Source organism: Hippocampus zosterae, chromosome 16 (genome assembly GCF_025434085.1).
Source record: "Hippocampus zosterae strain Florida chromosome 16, ASM2543408v3, whole genome shotgun sequence".
Lineage (NCBI taxonomy): Eukaryota > Metazoa > Chordata > Actinopteri > Syngnathiformes > Syngnathidae > Hippocampus > Hippocampus zosterae.
The window spans coordinates 2,740,669-2,753,173 of record NC_067466.1 but is presented as its reverse complement, the minus strand read 5'-3'; the positions used below and the strand labels follow the sequence as shown (position 1 = coordinate 2,753,173).

The 12,505-nt window shown below is 42.5% G+C and overlaps 1 protein-coding gene across 1 annotated transcript; it reads left to right on the top strand.

Moving 5' to 3' along the window:
- The first annotated feature begins 1,422 nt into the window (after positions 1-1,422).
- LOC127588493 (gamma-aminobutyric acid receptor subunit pi-like) lies at positions 1,423-12,505 on the top strand. The gene is made up of 3 exons (XM_052047231.1): positions 1,423-1,681; positions 9,712-9,902; positions 10,592-12,505. The coding sequence occupies exons 1-3, from the start codon at positions 1,438-1,440 to the stop codon at positions 10,955-10,957; spliced, it is 801 nt and encodes a 266-aa protein (XP_051903191.1). The 5' UTR covers positions 1,423-1,437; the 3' UTR covers positions 10,958-12,505.

The window sequence follows — 12,505 nt, the reverse complement described above, 5'->3', positions numbered from 1 at the left end:
CTAGTTGACATGTAAGCCGGAAAACCCCCATTAGTTCACTAGTAAGATCATTTTGAGGCTTACTAGTTGACATGTAAGCCGCAAAATGCCCACTAGTTCACTGGTAAGATCATTTTGAGGCTTACTAGTGAACATGTAAGGCCATAAATGTGCCCACGAGTTCACTAGTAAGATCATTTTGAGGTTTACTAGTTGACATGTAAGCCACAAAATGCCCACTAGTTCTCTAGTAAGATCATTTTGAGGCTTACTAGTGAAGATGTAAGCCACAAAACGCCCACTAGTTCACTAGTAAGATCATTTTGACGCTTACTAGTTGACATGCAAGCCGCAAAACGCCCACTAGTTCACTAGTAAGATCATTTTGACGCTTACTCGTGAACATGTAAGCCACAAAACGCCCACTAGTTCACTAGTAAGATCATTTTGATGCTTACTAGTGAACATGTAAGCCACAAAACGCTCACTAGTTCACAAGTAAGGTCATTGTGACGCCCACTCGTTCACTAGTAAGATCATTTTGAGGCTTACTAGTTGACATGTAAGCCGCAAAATGCCCACTAGTTCACTGGTAAGATCATTTTGAGGCTTACTAGTGAAGATGTAAGCCACAAAACGCCCACTAGTTCACTAGTAAGATCATTTTGAGGCTTACGAGCGAAGGCAGTGGCTCACTACGATCGCGCGGGCATCTTAGCGAAAAAATGTTGTCTACCCACAAGCATTGCAATAAAATTGTTAGTTATTTAGTAGAGCTAAACATCTCTTTATTTTCGCGATAAGCAATGAAGATGAACAAAAAGTTGAACCAAGCAACAACACTTTTGTGGGCCGAAGGCCCACCTTACCAGCCTTCCGCAGGAACTAGCTGATGCGCCGCCCAGAGGGCGGCACACCAGCTTGTTTGTTTATAAGGAATAAACCTATTATCGATGTATATTGTTGTTGCTTCTGTTATTATCATATGCAATTGAATAAGTAGACCATTTCAGAATTCGAAATTTGGGACTCTCTAAATGCATAACGGGACTCATACTTTTCTGATCAGCAAGTCCCTGGGACTACTTAATTATCATTATATATATAAATATATATATATATATATATATTGCGCGTCGTCCCGCACGCGGTCTGTCCTTCCGTCTGTCCCTTTTCAAAACGTACCTACTTCACCGCACCGCTGCGCGAGATGAACAAAAAGTTGAACCAAGCAACAACACTTTTGTGGGCCGAAGGCCCACCTTACCAGCCCTCCGAAGGAACTAGCTGATGAGCCGCCCGGAGGGTGGCGAACCAGCTAGTATATATGTATATATATGGTACCTCTTACAAAATTGGTTCTGGAAGAAATGTTTTAACTAGAAAATGTTGTAAGTAGAGATGTGTTTTCCATGTAAACACCCTAATAAATAACAAACACATAAGCCCTTCATAAAGATGAAGCTGCTGCTCGCCCAGAGGTACTCAATTGTTATATTCAATGTATTTGCTAAGGAGATTGGCATGCTTGCTGCCTTTTGTCTAAAAGGTCACTACCCCAAGCTGGTCTTCCACTTTGAGCTGAAGAGGAGCATTCTGTACTTCATCCTGGAGACATATGTCCCATCAAGCCTATTGGTGGTTCTTTCTTGGGTCTCCTTCTGGATTTCGCTGTCCTCTGTTCCAGCACGAATTTGTATAGGTATGTACCAGTCAGAAGTAATGAATGTGTAAAAACACAATATGCCAAGCATATTATATATTATGCATAACAATACAACACATGAGGAAAGTACACCATTTTTCAATTATAAGCAGAGAAGCATGTAACCATGTCTTAGAATTATGTACAGCATCACAACAACACATTTCATTTTACACAATGCAAACAATTTAGAACAATTACATAAAACCAAGGGTCCTATTTTCATTCACAGTGCAAGTCTAGCACAAAGCAGATTCAAACTGCACATGGGTGGACTTTTCTTTCTTTTGGCATCTTGCTCGAATTGGGAGCAACATAGTGCTTTTGTGCTGTAGCATGTCGTTGTGAAATGAGCCTGTTCTCGGCCAATCGTGAAGGCATTCCTCATTTTCCTTAAAATCAAGGCAGTCAGCATACACCCGAGTACGCCGTGCTTGACAGTGTGGAAATATTTTGAAGATGCTAATATTTGTAATTCATTCAATGAATTGATTTCTATAAGATTCAGAGAGATTGTCCCACGCTGGTCTCATATTTATGAATGAAATCCGTCGCAGACGCATTTGTCTGCCTGCGCCTCAATCAAATCAATAAAATCACATCGCATGACCTGTCCTGCACAATAAACCTCCTTTTAGCTCAGCTAAAATCTCGTCTGCTTTTGGTAAACACATTTGCAGATGCGCTGGGGGTGAGGAAAGAAGGCCCCGTGATGCTTTGCGAGTCTAGCGATGCCTTTAAATTATACATCCTATGAAGCAAAGCAAAATGTTTTGAATGAATTAAGGTCACGTAAAACACAAAATAAAAACCAGTACATATGATTATTTTAATTTTCCTTAGCACATGCTTATTGCACGTTTTACTCATGATTTCACTGTCTTACACATGTAAAAAAAATGCTTGATACCTGAGAAGAGTGAACTATGTTTGCAAGATTTTATTGATGTATTTATCATTAATTTCATAATATTCAAAGGACAAATGTGCATAGTGTATACAGTAGTTTTGGCTCCATGTTATAATTCACTAAACCGTTATCCCTAAAAATGTTTTCAGGCCACAGTATCACCTTTGATTTTAAATAGCACCAACATTTCAGGAATCCTGGTCCATGATCCAAAGTTTTATTTAAGTTGAATGTCGTATCATCTTAATTTTTAGTTTGTACATACCGGTACCTTAAAGAATGGCATTAAGGTGCTCAACCGGTTAGCATGTCCACCTCCCAGCACAGAGGTCCAGGGTTTGATTCCAAGCTCTGGCCTTCCAGTGTGGAGTTTGCATGTTCTTCCTGTGCCAGCGTGGATTTTCTCTGGTTGCTCTTGTTTTCCCTGACATCCCGAAGACATGTGTGGTAGGTTAATGGAACACTCTGTCTGTTTATGAGTATAAATCGGTGGTTGTTTCTGTGAGCCTTGCGATTGTCTGTCAACAAGTTCAGGGTGTACACCACCAACTGCCCGAAGATAGCTACCTCGTGAGGATAAGTATTTCAGATAATGGAGGGATGGATACCGAAAAGAATTCGGGCTCTCAGCAAATGATGGTTATGTAACGGCAGCTGGTGCGATATGCTGCAGTTTACATCTCATCTGATTTGTCAACTTATTACAGATATTATCAGTGACTAATTGACTAGCAAAATAATTGCGAGATCCCTCTGTGAAAATTGTTATTGCATAGCCTACACAGACTGGTTTACTGCTCAACATCACATGACATGCATAAAATATGCCATGGAAAGCAGAAAATGAAACCTGAATTAGAAGTGTGTGTGTGTGTGTGTGTGTGTGTGTGTGTGTGTGTGTGCGTGTGTGTGTGTGTGTGTGTGTGTGTGTGTGTGTGTGTGTGTGTGTGTGTGTGTGTGTGTGTGTGCGTGCGTGTGTGTGTGTGTTTTATCCTGTTTTGTCGACCAACGTCATGATTTTGACCTTTCTGCATCGCCCCATTTTTCTGTAAATAAATATTTTTTTGTTGCAATCTTCATCTGAGTTTATATTTGTAGAGTCCAATTCTATCTGGAACCTTCCGGACATCGTGACACCACTCTGGTCGTTGTCATGCACATCTTTTAGACCACATCCTTGCCAAGAGCTCTCAGTCTGTTTGTTTGAAGTGCAACAAGATTCGGACCGTGATGTTCATGATTGCCCAAATGCACCACATATTTCGAGAAATCCATTTATATATATATATATATATATATATATATATATATATATAAAAATCCTCATCTCACCCCTCGGGTGGTGTCCGTCCCTCATTCAGCTCGGGTCCTCTACCAGAGGCCAGGAAGCTTGAGGGTTCTGCGCAGTATCGTTGCTGTTCCCAGCACTGCACATTTCTGGACTGAGATGTCCGATGTTGTTCCTGGGATCTGTTGCAACCACTCATCTAGTTTGGGGGTCACTGCCCCGAGTGCTCCGACCACCACAGGCACGACTGTCACCTTTACCTTCCAGGCTCTCTCCAGCTCTTCTCTGAGCCCTTGGTATTTCTCGAGTTTCTCATGTTCCTTCTTCCTGATGTTTCCATCACTAGGGACAGCTACATCCACTACAACGGCTTTCCTCTGCCCTTTATCTATGATCACGATATCTGGTTGGTTCGCCATTACCATCTTGTCAGTCTGGATCTGGAAGTCCCACAGGATCTTCGCTCTGTCATTCTCCACCACCTTCGGAGGTGTTTCCCATTTTGACCTTGGGGTTTCCAGTCCATACTCCGCACAGATGTTTCGGTAGACTATGCCAGCCACCTGGTTATGGCGTTCCATGTAGGCTTTCCCTGCCAGCATCTTACACCCTGCAGTTATGTGTTGGATCGTCTCAGGTGCCTCTTTGCACAACCTACACCTTGGGTCTTGTCTGGTGTGGTATATCTGGGCCTCGATGGCTCTGGTGCTCAAGGCCTGTTCCTGAGCAGCCAGGATGAGCGCCTCTGTGCTGTCCTTCAGGCCAGCCCTCTCTAGCCACTGATAGGACTTCTTGAGATCAGCCACTTCAGTTATGGTCCGGTGGTACATCCCGTGTAGGGGCTTGTCCTCCCATGATGGTCCCTCTTCCAGCGCCTCATCTTCTGTTCCCCATTGTCTGAAACATTCTCTGAGTACGTCATCCGTTGGAGCCTTCTCCTTGATGTATTCATGGAGCTTGGATGTTTCATCCTGGACAGTGGCTCTCACACTCACTAGTCCCCGGCCTCCTTCCTTTCGGCTTGCGTACAGTCTCAGGGTGCTGGATTTGGGATGGAACCCTCCATGCATGGTTAGGAGCTTTCGGGTCTTAACGTCCGTGGTCTGAATCTCTTCCTTTGGCCACCTTATTATTCCTGCATGGTATCTGATCACTGGCAGGGCATAGCTGTTTATTGCCCGGGTCTTATTCTTGCCATTGAGCTGGCTTCTTAGGACTTGCCTCACTCGCTGGAAGTATTTGGCCGTAGCCGCTTTCCTTGTTGCCAGTTCGAGGTTGCCATTGGCTTGTGGTATACCAAGGTACTTGTAGCTGTCCTCAATGTCTGCTATTGTTCCTTTAGGGAGTGAGACCCCATCAGTGCAGACTACCTTTCCTCTCTTAGTCACCATCCGACTACATTTCTCAAGCCCGAATGACATCCCGATGTCGCTGCTGTAGATCCTGGTTGTGTGGATCAGTGAATCTATGTCCCTTTCGCTCTTAGCATACAGCTTTATGTCATCCATGTAGAGGAGGTGACTGATTGTAGCTCCATTTCTGAGGCGGTATCCATAGCCTGTCTTGGTGATTACTTGGCTTAGGGGGTTCAGTCCTATGCAGAACAGCAGTGGGGAGAGTGCATCACCTTGGTATATGCCACATTTGATGGACACTTGGGTAAGTGGCTTGCCATTGGCTTCAAGTGTGGTTTTCCACATTCTCATCGAGTTCGCAACGAAGGCTCTTAGGGTCCTGTTCACCTTATACAACTCCAAGCATTCAGTGATCCATGTATGTGGCATCGAGTCATAGGCTTTCTTGTAATCAATCCAGGCTGTGCACAGGTTGGTACGTCGGGACCTGCAGTCTTGTGCGACTGTTCTGTCAACCAGGAGCTGATGTTTGGCTCCTCTGGTATCTCTACCAATGCCCTTCTGCGCTTCGCTCATGTATTGATCCACGTGTCCACTTATCTTAGCCGCGATGATTCCTGACATGAGCTTCCATGTTGTGGAGAGACAGGTTATTGGCCGATAGTTGGATGGGGCTGCACCCTTCGAGGGATCCTTCATGATCAGGATTTTTCGCCCTTCGGTTAGCCATTCTGGGTGAGTCCCATCACTCAGCAGCTGGTTCATTTGTACTGCTAGGCGCTCATGGAGTGCTGTGAGTTTCTTTAGCCAGTAGGTGTGGACCATGTCCGGGCCTGGTGCTGTCCAGTTCTTCATATCTGAGACTCGTTCCTGTATGTCTGCCACTGTTATGGTAACTGGGTTCTGTTCAGGCAGGTTGCTGTGCTCCTCTCTCAGGGTCACCAGCCATTGTGCACTGCTGTTATGTGCAACCTCCTTCTCCCATATGCCTTTCCAGTACCTTTCAGTTTCCAGTCTTGGTGGGTCAGCTCTGTTGTTAGGACCCTGCCACTGAGCGTACACTTTCGCAGGTTGTGTTGCGAACAGCCTGTTTATTCGTCTGGCTTCATTCTCTTTTGTGTACCGCTTTAGGCGACTGGACAAGGCTTGGAGCCTTTGTTTGGCAGTTTCGAGTGCTTCAGGTATGGTCATCTGGATGTACTTCTCGGGAATCGGCCTTTTCATCACACCTCTCTGGGCCTCCGTCAATTGACTCACATCTTTCCGGGCCGCCTTGATCTTAGCCTCCAACCGTCTTTTCCATGGTGGGTAACGTATCTCATGGTTGCTCTTATAGCCCAGAGTCTCCAGGATCACTGATGCTGAAGCGTATATCAGCTCATTGGTTTCTGTGATCGTTACGGTAGGGATCGCCCTCAGTGCTGCATTCACACTTTCTATGAGACTTTCAGATGGTACTTCACATAGTCGTTGTAATCGGTTTCTAGGTTGCCCAGCTTTCATTCTCGCCATGATCTTCGCTTTCAGGTCAGTTGCTGCCTCGCTCAGCATTTCATTCATTGGGGCTGGCCACCCAATCTCATCATCTGCATTCATTGGGGCTTGCCTCCCAATCTCTTGTATGACCTCCTCCTCTGATCTGAAAGCCTGGGGCCCTTCACCATGGAACCTGCGTTGTACCTCATCAATCTCAAGTTGTGACAGCAGTTGCCGTTTGTGGATGTTGGAACACTGAGCTACTAGTTGTTTCTTGGTCAACCGTGACTGTGGGTTTCGAAGTAACCATTTAGCCCACATTCTCTGCATTTAACCCCACTGACTAGGGTTGCTTGAGTAGTAGCATTCCAACAGAGCCATGTTATCGCATCTCGCCCATCTCCGCTTTGTTCCAGTAGCCCATTTTTCATCAAGGTGCTCTGGTCCCCCAGCACCTGACGCAGACCTTGTTTGGCCGGGCGACGTCTGAGCCGGCATGTCATTCGTTTTATTGTCTCTCATCATTGTATGAGGTAGGCTTTAGCGTGAAGGATCTTGCCCAAGGACCCACACTGGATGGTGTTATGTGCTCATTTTTGCCCCAAGCGGGATTCGAACCACCGTCTCCCGTATGCCAAACCGATGCCTTACCAACTGAGCTATCCAGCTATATATATATATATATATATATATATATATATATATATATATATATATATATATATATATATTAGAGCTGTCAGTTTAGCGCGTTTTTATTGGCATTAATTTAAATGAATTTTAACGGGATTAAAATTTTTCTCGCGAGATTAACGCGGCACACGTCACAAGCGGATGTTACGTTGCTCTATAAATACACCAGAAACAAAACAACAAGCGCGCTGCAGAAGTCCACGCCCATGTCCGTTTTGCCAGCCACGGCAGTGCGAGACACCGAAAACGGATACTTAAAGAGTTTATGAATGGAAAGTTTACTTTTAAAAAGTTGCCATATTGCTCCACTGACAAGACCAAAGTTATCTGTTCTTCTCTCTCTCTCTCTGTATCGTACAGGTATACGATGTATGCCACTAACGCGATTGTTAGTTGTTTGGAACTATTTTGTGTGGAAGGTTAAAGTGTTCTGTGTCCATATAAATAGAGCGGGTGGAGCTTCTCTGTGTTCGTCTCACAGTGACAGTGCGCTGCAGTGGTAGCGACCTAGCGAAAGTAAAATGTCTCCAGTGTTGTCATCGAACCAAGTGTAGTCATTCGAAATGAGGTCTACACAAAACCGTAGAGAGACTTCCGCGCAAGAAGGACCAACACAATCAACATAGCCTGACTGTGCTAAGGGGAGTGAAATCTCCCACCCCCTTTCAGAATGGTTTGCCCTTGCAGCACGGGGGAAGTGCGTGTGCTTGTTTGTATGGCCGGCAGTTTCCAATACAGCGGCACATAATGAACACTAGTGTCCGGTGTCTTGTTATTCTTCAACAAACAAGAAACAGACTGCTGTGTTGAAAGCAAACTTGAGAAAAATGAAGTATGCAACCATGGTTTAAATACACTTTAGGCTGAGTACTAGTGTGCCTTAGATGTGCACTTTATAATATTATATTGCTCTGTTTTGATTTCATTAAAAAAGCTGTTAAAACAGCTGTTGTGTGACAAAATATTTTTTTCACCGTTATTGATGGACAGTAATATTGTGTGAGAGATTGTGTGAATAACTGCACAAAGTGAAAAATGTTCATGTAAAATTGAAAATCGAAATTGTTATTTCAGTAAATATTTGCATTTGGCACGTAGAAAACTGATTCATGATTCCATGTTGATGAGAGCATTAAAATGGGGGGGAAAATAGGACAAAAATGTAAAAGGAAATTCAGGAACGATAAAAAATGTGTAAGTAATCACGATTAATTTTTTAGTTCATTCGAGTTAATTATGACAGTTGCATTTTTAATTAGATTAAATATTGTAATCGTTTGACATATGTGTATATATATATAATATACATATATAATATATATATATAATATATATATATATATAGATAGATAGACAGATAGACAGATAGACAGATAGATAGATAGATAGATAGATAGATAGATAGATAGATAGATAGATAGATAGATAGATAGATAGATAGATAGATAGATAGATAGATAGATTTATTTATTTTATCAGTCAAAGCAAACCTGTCAAATGTGAAGCTGTGCAAACATTCAAGCACAAGACAAGTCAAGCAACACTGGTCACCTGTGACATGATCTGACTGATGTCAAGTCAGAAGGATTGATTGTTGTTCTATTTGATTTTTCATCAGTGAAAGCAAGAATGAAGTGGAAAATATATCAACACGGAACTGGCAATTGCGAGGTGAGGAAGTGTTGGCGGAGTGTGTAGACTGTGGGCGGGGGACAATTTAACAATATGAGATTTTGTTGTTTTTGTGTGTGTGTGTGTGTGTGTGTGTGTGTGTGCGTGTGTGCGTGTGTGCATGTTATAATATCCGCCCTCCTAACTGAACCTTCTGCTCCCCCCTCACCACCCGAGGCAAAATTGTCTAGAACGACCAGTGGTTGGGAGTAACAGTGTTTTACTGTCTCTTTTTCTGACATTGTCCTTTTTTCAAAGTTGTCCAGAAACATTTGTTTCTTCATTATTTTCTTCATTTTAAGGAAGCTTAGATCATGGATTTAATTTACCAGGCAAAGACATTGTGGCAAAGAGGCAAACATGTTCAAGTGACACAGAGACAAGCTAGATTGATCATTTTTAAAATAAAAGATCCTGTGGGCTCAAGTAATCCACCTCCATTGTACTGGTCCACTGCCATTGTATTTCGAAAAAAATCTTGATCTCAAGGGAACGGGAATTCAGGCTTCTGGCTCAAGACATTGCACACATGCTTGGAATGCGGGGCTCGTCCTTCCACAATGTTTCTAGCTTACCTTGTTTATTAAAGAATGTGTTCCCTTTGTCATTTGTCCGTGTATGTGTTCCATGGCAGGAGTGACCACAGTACTGACCATGACCACTCTGATGATGGGAGCTCGCACGTCGCTTCCGAATGCCAACTGTTTCATCAAGGCGATTGATGTGTACTTAGGAATCTGCTTCAGCTTTATTTTTGGAGCCCTCATTGAGTATGCTGTGGCTCATTTCTGCACCCTCACTTACAGCGACCCGCATATGCTGGTGGTGAGACACTCCTGTTATTATTCTGTTTCCATTGTTGTGGTCGTTGCTCTTTGTTCACCGATCATTAAGATGTTTTTCGATACTGTGCTTGAGCGTTGGTTTTTTTTTTCATTTTTAGGTACTGTATCTATTTACTCACAAACCAAATCCTAAAAGGAAGCGAGGCAAAAATATTCTTTATTTTAATATTGTTCTATGCGCCTCCACTCGAATAAACACGGCATTCTGATTAATATTGGATCTGTGTAATACGAATTAAGCTATGAAATGCACCTGTTTTTATCCATCTCAGGGGGCGGGCATTGACTTAAAATCACATCAGAGTTGATCAGGGATCAATTAACGACCAACTGTGGCTCACACTTTTCTGGGTTTGGTCATTTGAGCAACGGTGATGTCATTTTCAGTCGAATGACAAAATGGCCGCTCCTGAGATGGATAAAAGAGGGTGGATTTTAATGCTTAATTCACATCCTACAAATGCAATATTAATAAGAATGCTGTGTTGAGATTGTAGTGGGGCAACATAAAATATATTGTAGTACTGTATATCTAGAGTATTTCCCATTAAAGTACACCAGTCGTTAGTTAGTCAGCCCGTCACTTAATCAATAAGATAATGTTATCAACAATGATATGTGTTATTGTTGTTTCAAGCGCAGCTAACATTCTCATTTACTTTGCTACAGTATGGCCACCAATTGCATAACTTTGATGACGAAATAAACGGCATCGTCACCACCATCTCCAGCCCCTGTGACAGGGCCAAGAGACGCAAGGAACCTGACGCAGGTCCCGCCGCTGCTCCCGCCACCAGCGAATTGGCAGTCGATCCATCCAGCCAGACAGGCAGCGAGCCCAAGCCCGAGGCTTCTCCTCCAGAACCCACCAACTGGTGTTTCATTGCTCTGGCCACCTTTCGCAAACTTCTCAGTTTCATAAGCTGCTGTCACATAAAAAATCCACACCACATAGACAACTACTCAAGAGTCACTTTCCCTTTGTCATTTGTCCTTGTTAATCTTCTTTATTGGACGTATTATTTGTACTTTTAGCATTTATCCCTAGTATTTAGACAGGGAGTTTATTTCACTCAATGTACAATAAGTGTGACTTAGGTGTGGTTCTGAGGTGGGTTTTTACTATTTCTAAGCAGCAGCATAATGAGAATGAGAAAGATTGTTTTTCAGGAAGAAAAAAAAAAGTGTCATTATTGTAATTCAACGTCACTCTTTTAGCATACTTAATGCTGACTGGTGAGGTCTGGTAGACTACAAAGCTCGACATGAAGAGGAGTAATTGCTTCCAAAGATGAAAACCATTCCGTTTGCATATTTCCCACTGTAGCTCATTTATTGTAATTGTGTCTCGTTCAGCTTGTAAGTGGCGAACACACAGAAGATGGAGCTGTAATTTATGCTGGCCAAAACATCCAGGGGTGCTGTGCACGGGCGAATGGGCTTACTCGTTGTCTGACTTTTTCCAAGTGATATTTTATTAATTGTTCTTTTCTGCCTGAATGTTCACATCTTCAGTACAATTGGCTAATATGAATAGGCAGTGGCAGAAATAAAATAAAAAGAAAAAAAGAAAAAGACCCAATGCAAAAGAATAACATGATGGAAACTTCAGTTCCGGGAAATATCACAAACAGTTTATGTAATTGTCTTTTACACAAAAACTCTCAATACTACCTAAATTACAGCAGATAAATACATCATTTAATGGGGCTGCTATGAATAGTTCAGATTGTAACGAAATCAGAAAATTACACCATTCATTCACCCGTTTTTGTTCGGTGTCACAATTCACATTCCTTAGACAGCACACCAAGCCTATGCTTTCTTATCAGCTAACCAACTCTGGCTGGCTGTCTTACTGGAATATTTCTTTTAAAATACGGTCATGTGATGTTATCAGATGTTGGTGTAGGTTAGTACTGAAGTGCTTATCTTCGCCAGATATGTCATTTCAATTTTTCAGCTATTTAGAGCTGAGTCGAAAATGTCATTTCCATTGATCTGTTTTTGGAAGATGTTATTACTGGCAATGCTCTTTACCTTCTTAACAGCTCCAAAATGATGGAATCTTCTGGACTATATCAGGAGGTCGCTGTAAAATAAGTTTACACTGAAATATAGAAATACTACATGACATTTAATAACTGCTTACGCCAACAAGTCTGGAAAAAGCACACTAGAGTTAGAGAAAAGCAGAAAGAAGGAGTAGAAAAAGAACAGATGCAAGATGGAAATGTTTTCATTTAAGCAAACTACCGGTACTATTCAGTTCAAACTTACTGTCAATGCATTTGACAAGGTGATGTGTTTGAATGACACATACGTAGACCACAACCTAGACGGTACGGTTTGTTGTACAGTCTGTTTGCTACCTTTGTCCGAGGAAGCAACATTTATGATGGCCATGGGCTGAATATGTCGACCAAAGATTATAATCAGATTTAAAAGTGCATTCTCAAGTACCATGGCGGCATGCTGTCGGTCTGCAGATTAACGTGACAGCTCCTATGTCAGACAATGGGGCAAATCTGCCTGTTAATTTTGTTGTTGTGTTCTATACCGCTATAATATGCTCTCACATAG

Excerpts from the sequence above, each read along its gene's own strand:
- LOC127588493 (XM_052047231.1), top strand. The coding sequence starts at position 1,438 with ATGAAGCTGCTGCTCGCCCAGAGGTACTCAATTGTTATATTCAATGTA. Across the intron at positions 1,682-9,711 it reads TCCAGCACGAATTTGTATAG|GAGTGACCACAGTACTGACC; the intron begins GTATGTACCAGT and ends GTTCCATGGCAG. Across the intron at positions 9,903-10,591 it reads GCGACCCGCATATGCTGGTG|TATGGCCACCAATTGCATAA; the intron begins GTGAGACACTCC and ends ACTTTGCTACAG.